This window comes from Brugia malayi, assembly GCF_000002995.4.
Source record: "Brugia malayi strain FR3 genome assembly, contig: Bm_v4_ChrX_scaffold_001, whole genome shotgun sequence".
Lineage (NCBI taxonomy): Eukaryota > Metazoa > Nematoda > Chromadorea > Rhabditida > Onchocercidae > Brugia > Brugia malayi.
The window spans coordinates 17,161,331-17,168,013 of NW_025062479.1; the positions used below are offsets into that span (position 1 = coordinate 17,161,331).

The following is a 6,683-nucleotide window of genomic DNA, read 5'->3' on the forward strand; positions in this document are numbered from 1 at the left end:
TCATTCACTGTGATTTTCTCTGCAAGGTAATATGCATTTTCGAAAAAGGCATTTTTCTTCAACAAACAATAAATCAGGCCAAAACATACTAAATATGTTGACTTTCTCCAAATTTGGACGACGATCCTGAAATAATGCAGAGCCCACTCAAAATTTTGCACAATAAATCGAAATTTGAAGAAGTTCATAGCTAACAGAAATAAGTGTTTACAGCAATTTATCAGAAAATCTTTGCTAAACACCTCTGAGTTTAATAAGTTGACAACTTTTATTATCCAAACTTTGTTTCAATATGCTACTCAGGTATTAAATTCCAGGCTCTTTATTATCTTTATCATTCGGTTGGAAGCCTAATCTGTTTAGTAAAAAAGAACCAATCCGCATCAATCCTGGACATTTTCTACATGTTGGTCTAACAAACCAATGAGAATTTTACCTTTATTTTTCTTTTACTCTTTTGATGATAACCATGACTTGATAAGCCACGATGGACCATGTTTTGCAGATGATTTTTCAAGAGTTCAGGATCATTCTCTATTTCCTTCTTCAATACTTCATATTTGAATTGGGCGCTCTATGAAAACGCAAATTAAAATATTTATTTCGATTATCACATGATCAGGAAACTGAAAAATTGATTTCGACAAAATTAAACTGTTCAGAAAGTTATATTAATTTGTCAAGCATTTATTAGCTTCATACCAGTTTTGATTTTACCTTATAATTTGCAATTTTCAATCTTTCTGTTAGTGACAAAGCAGTGCCATTGCTTGTAAGATCGATTGGAGAATGGTGTACTTTGTCCACAGCCTTAATAACAGATATAAGGCTTGTATTTTTGTAAAAAAAAAATTGAAAATTATGATATTCTTGAAATTTTCAAAATTAATTTTGAGGAATTGCTAGAATGATCTACTTATGGCTAAAAATTTTGAATAATTGTTCAATCAAAAATGTTATATTATCATAACACTGTCCAATCAATCATATCATCTTTCTTTCATCTCACTTCTTTCAACCAATTTTCCAAATCTATCATTCAGTATAGCCAACCTGTATCCACTGTTCACCACCTGCGTCTCGCGCAATTTCAACTGATCTTAAATATATCGAATCATATTACTATAAGTTTATAAATGGTTCTTATTTCTTTGCAAAATATTAAAAAATCATAACTAAACGTCATACGATTTCACAAAAAATTAGAATCTTTTTTGATACTACAAGTTTATTTCAATCATTGACTATTGCAAGTACGGTCTTGATGCAGTGACAGTTGTTACGAAATCTTTGCTATGAAATTTTAACTTAGCATAGAGTACTTTGTAGAGGCAAATTTTTTGAATTATTCTAAATCTAAGATCTTAGAACATAGTTTCTTTTTTGGCCACTAGCTATGATCAATAAGTAACATAATTTCATAACGTAAAAGTTATAATTATTATAACGAAGTATATATGATTTATTAATTACTCATCTCCTCCACTAATTGTTTCGCTATTGCCTCTTTTCGATAATAAGAATTTCGCACGATTTTTTGTCAATGCATGGGTGATTACTAACAGTTGAAATAGCCAAATTATAAATACTAATAAAGAAATGAAGAAATAGTCTATAAACGATTAAATAAATTATCACTAAACCTCACTCGCTCTTATCCTTTTTGGCTAATTTATTTTTCTTTTTCACCAAATAATTGAGTTTCTTCATTGAAATATTATCATTTATTACATCTCTGAAAAGCTTCTGATCCTTAACCTCAGGACTAATAATCCAAAGTTCTTAAAAAAATAACCTTGAATAACTGAATTTTAACTATTTCTTAAAATTCCTTTCCTCTTCCTAAATTAGTGTTCTGTGCATTGCTCGTATCCCCGTGGTGATATTGTTCTTTTGAAGGAAATGAACATGTGAAAGAAAAAAAGAAGAGTTTTCAGCAAAATATTGTAATTTATTAATCAGTTAATGAAAAAAGTTTGTGAACCAGTTTAATTCGATAAATTATTATTTGTTAAATTGTTTCATTAATTTATTTTTCAATTGCTTTCTATTATATATGTATAAATATATAGATAATTATGTATGCATTTCTTAAAAAGATATGAGAAAACAATTACCCAAAGTCGTTTTGGTATGAACGATTGAGCGCATCCATGATTATCTGAAAATCTTTTCTAAATCTCGCATTTCTGTTTTAGAAATGCAAAAACTGTGAGCGGTTTGATCAGCCATGATTTTTTTTTTTTTTTTTTCAAAATGATCATAATGTTTTATATTGATAAGAAAGTTGAAATAAACAACTCGCCAAAAAACGAGAAATACCTTCATTGTCTAACGAACTTTTTTTTCCCTTCAGTATCTGTTGTGCGTGATCTCTGTATTGTGTTCAGAAACTGTTCTAAACACTGATTGAAAATCATCATGTTAGATTGAAGAAAAATTTAATTGTGTAAGGACTGGAATATTAGAGCCTAAAATTAATCTCTAAAATTAGCACTTCAAAGAACTGTGTTCAATTCAGAAGTTCCATCAGATTATCGTAACTGATTCAAATTCAATTAGTTATTCGAATGAATCGATCCATTTTCTAATAGCTAAATTTAAAAGCGACACCACATTTTCAACTTTTTAAAGATCCAGTGAAGATGAATGAATGAATTTCACTGATTTACTGCCTAAAGTTGGATCCTGAAATTTCTTGTTGACCCTCCCTGTACATTCCAAAATAAGCAAAAATAATATCTGTCACAGGAATATATAGCAGTGGGGTGATCAAGACTTACTGGCAAAAACATACTTATTTATATTTTCTAGAATGTTCGGATTTATGGATTATGTACTATCAATTTATCATAATTATCTTCTTTGCTCTATGTTATCTGTAATTTCAGAATTAATAAATATTAGTCGTACTTGAATCCTTTTTCAAGAACAGCAAAAAACCCAACTTTGCGTCCTTCAACACAATTATCTGAAAGTTTCTTGAGCAAATTTAACAACTGAAAGGGATTTATACAGCACAAGTTAACATGAATTTATAGAATTACAAAATATTAGACCATCAACAAAGAGAGAAAGAAAAAAGGTAACGTATATTAGATGATGAAGATTGATGGATTTAAAGTTCAGGCAGTGCAGTCAGAGATTCTAACTCTACTTGACCTTCGACTACAAATACATATGAGAGGAATGGATAGTTCAGTTTAATAATAAAGAAATATCATTTTAAAAAAGGCACCGAGAAGTAGAAAAATGTACCGCAGTTGGGCAACCCGCAATGTGCGACATTCAAATTTATTCCCCGTACTCTTCAATGTCTCCCATCATTTCCCGTTCTTTCATTTCCTATTCCTTCCTCAGTCTTCGCACAAAAAACCAGAAGTCAAATGCAGACTATACAACAGCAAAGATATTTGAATTAATTAACCTATTCCATTAACAATGTCTTCGACAGCACAACCACTTTATTCCACAGCACAGAAAGTTTGCTGTCAGTGATATCATCCGGCACATTATCATGGATATGATATTTACTAATGCTATTATCATTAGCATCCTTCATTGAGCTTTAATTTCAGTATGGATTAGTCATTTTTTTATTCCTTTAATATATTCTTGATTTTTTTTGACCCATTAATTTTGTTAGGAATAAAAGCTGATGTCTAGTTAAAAGTTCCATTTACACACACTTCATTTAACATCTGATAGATGCAAAAGGAAGAATTTGAGTACTAATCAATAGAAGTAATAAATGGGTTTCTTTTTATGTATTTTTTGAATTTTCCATCAAATGAAAGCAAAAAAAAATAGCCATCGATCATGTTGTCGCGTGGGTCGTTCTATTTTATTTTTAATTAAACAGCAGTAAAAGTTCCAAGATTTCATATTCAAGGAGAAAACTTTTGTGGTGATTCTTTGATGGAATATTCACAAACAGTTTTATCAAGAAATGCTTGATTTTTTTTTTATCGTTTAAAAATTTATTGAAATTTATCTTGGTTAGCCATTAGCCTCACAATAATAAATTTTTTGTCATAGTTTATGAATATTATTTTACAAATAATAGAATGTAAATGGTTTTTTTTTTAATTATTTTCCTTTAATTAGTGTATTTTAGACTATGATTTGACAAATTTTCCTAAACAGTTATCATTCTATTGCATTCTTTTTCCCACCTATATTTCTCATTTATGAAATCTTTGATTAAAATCGGTAAGAAAAATGTTGAAGAAAACGTATCCAAGTATAGGCCTTCTCAAAAAGTATGCTTGTGTTATCAGTCTTTCAGCACAGCATTACTCTTAAGTTTTATTCTTTTTTACTATTATTAAATTGAATGATGCTTATTTCAAATAAGTTTTATTTATCGTCCAACTCTTTAGTTCACTGATAATATAAAAAATTGAAGTAATCATTGGGAGAATATGATTTTTAGCATCGCGACAAAGAATCTTGCTGACATTAATCATATCACTGACATATGCTTTCATCAATTTTGCTTCTTTTTAATGTTTTGCTATCGTTTGAGAATGATCCATGTTTTATCGAAGATTTCTCATTTAAGATTGAAATTCATTAAAACTGTTGGAAATTTTTTTGGCAGTGACGGAGAAAAATTTTATCGGTGAATATATTCATTAACTTCAGAATGATTTCCTTTTTTCTTCAACAGTTCGACTTTTCGTAAAGTTTTTTTTTTTTTTTTCGTAAAAATATTTCCCATTTTCTTAAGTTAAATCTGAAGTATTGCATTCCTAAATATAATTCGCAAATTATAAAACTCATTTGTTCTTAATTTCAAACAGACATCTATGAAAAGGCTTTTATATGAAAGACATCATTTTTTAGTTCTTTTCAAACATAGGAATAAAAAGTGTTTTCTCTAAAAAGCTTTAGTTTTTCAAAAAGTAACCCATTAAGACTGAACCTAAACATTTTTGAGCCAAGAAACAAAAGCTTTAAGTATTATAAAAGTGATTACTTAAGAAACTTAATCCAGCAACAGAAAATTGAACGAACGAACGGATGACCCGGCCAATCCATGATTCATTTAAATCAATGAAGAATACTTACAAACTGGTTTTTAAAACGATATAATAACAAAAACGATAAACTATAGCATCAATTTTTGTCTTCCAATCAGTGATTGTGTCATTTCATAGGTAACATAAAACTTACAGCTAGTCTGTGTGGTTGTCGTCTCTCAAATGCTGCCAATTTCATTGCTGTCATTGCTCTCATTACCATCACTGTTGCATTTTCCATCGTTATTGTCATCAGTCAATTCTTCCATATATCATAAAAGTTCCTCAAACTTTGACGCTTTGGAATGATCAAAATAGATTAGCTAGTCATGAACTGATGATTGCCATAATTATTTTTTCTTTTCAACTTATAAAGATCTAAGATGGAGAGTACTTGAAATTATATTCAAAAAATTTTTCTAATCATGGTTAACACTCCTCTTATTGAAGAAATGTTGGGTAGTCTAAGAAATCATTTCAAGAATGAATCCAGTTTATGTGAGTTATTTACTAACCATTTTTAAACTAAAACATCTGCCACAAAACATTTGTTACGAAAGACTTATTACTGGAAAATAAGTTTTATCGGCTTCAATTAAGACAGCAATATTGGTTGCGACAACAGTTAATGATCACATTTGGACTTTAATTTTTGATTTCTATGTTTTCATTTTTAATACATTGAAGTATGAAAAAAATCATTGGGACAGAATTAAACTTAAAGAAACATTATTTAATACATGCAAAATGATTCAGAAAGCGCTGGAGAAGAACCTAGATCAAAGGAAATTATTCATTTTCTTTGCCATTGCAAACCAGCAGTACATGTTGCGATAGTTTTCTGTCATAATTACGTTTATCGCTTATCGCTTCATCGGAATTCTCATTTTCTCAATCAAAAAAAAAGTATCTTATCACCTTGTGACATCAAACAATTTCCATTCATTTCTTTCTTCGCTCATTATCATTTCATTTAATCAATTCTCCTGCAGTCTTGGAGTGTAAAAATCAGAAGTGTTTTTTTTAATTCGTCAAAAAAGATGAAATTGTTATTATTCAGAAATCCATTTCCAATCCGAATCATCATCAATATGTGGTATTTTTAAACAAGACAACGTCCTGGAAATGTTATCATCGTTCCCTCTCCATGCCATTGCAATTTCATTTGTGTTTGAATTAAGCATTTTTGAATTTCATCAGATTTAGCGCTTACTTCACTGTTTAAAATTCAAATTCGACTATTCTTGTTCCTTTGGTTTCAAGTCATTTCACTCTTTTCTTATCAAATATGTTAATGTTTTTTTACATTAATCAATTTTCTGCATTCTCGTTTGAAGATACCGCGCAAATGACCCACTTCTAATGGTAATGAATTTAAAGTGTTTCTACAAATAACTAATTTGTTGTTTCCCAAAAATTTTTTATTCATTAAGATAGGCTCATGAAAATAATTGGTTTTCTGATTCGTTTTAGCAACTGATAATTATTTCAGTTACTTAGTGGTCTTCCAGTTATTTGAACCTACTTAATCAGCAAATTTAATTCCCAAAAAGCTTTCATTCGAAAACATCAAGCAATGTATCGCTAACTCTCATTTGAGAGATTTACAACAAAAGATTAACGAAGTTGATTTTCATTATAGCCTGGACATTGCATCCG

General features: G+C 29.4%; 1 protein-coding gene across 2 annotated transcripts; it reads right to left on the reverse strand.

The window, feature by feature from the left end:
- Positions 1–2,155, reverse strand: Bm18029 (Uncharacterized protein; the record flags this gene model as incomplete). Of its 2 annotated transcripts, XM_043075156.1 has the most annotated exons (6): positions 1–126; positions 437–574; positions 718–810; positions 1,054–1,099; positions 1,649–1,735; positions 2,118–2,155. In XM_043075156.1, 6 exons carry the CDS (start codon positions 2,153–2,155, stop codon positions 1–3), a joined length of 528 nt encoding a protein of 175 aa, XP_042931090.1. The 2 variants fall into 2 exon arrangements, with proteins under 2 accessions (XP_042931090.1, XP_001897940.1); XM_001897905.1 differs by lacking the exon at positions 1,649–1,735.
- Between the last annotated feature and the right edge of the window lie 4,528 nt (positions 2,156–6,683).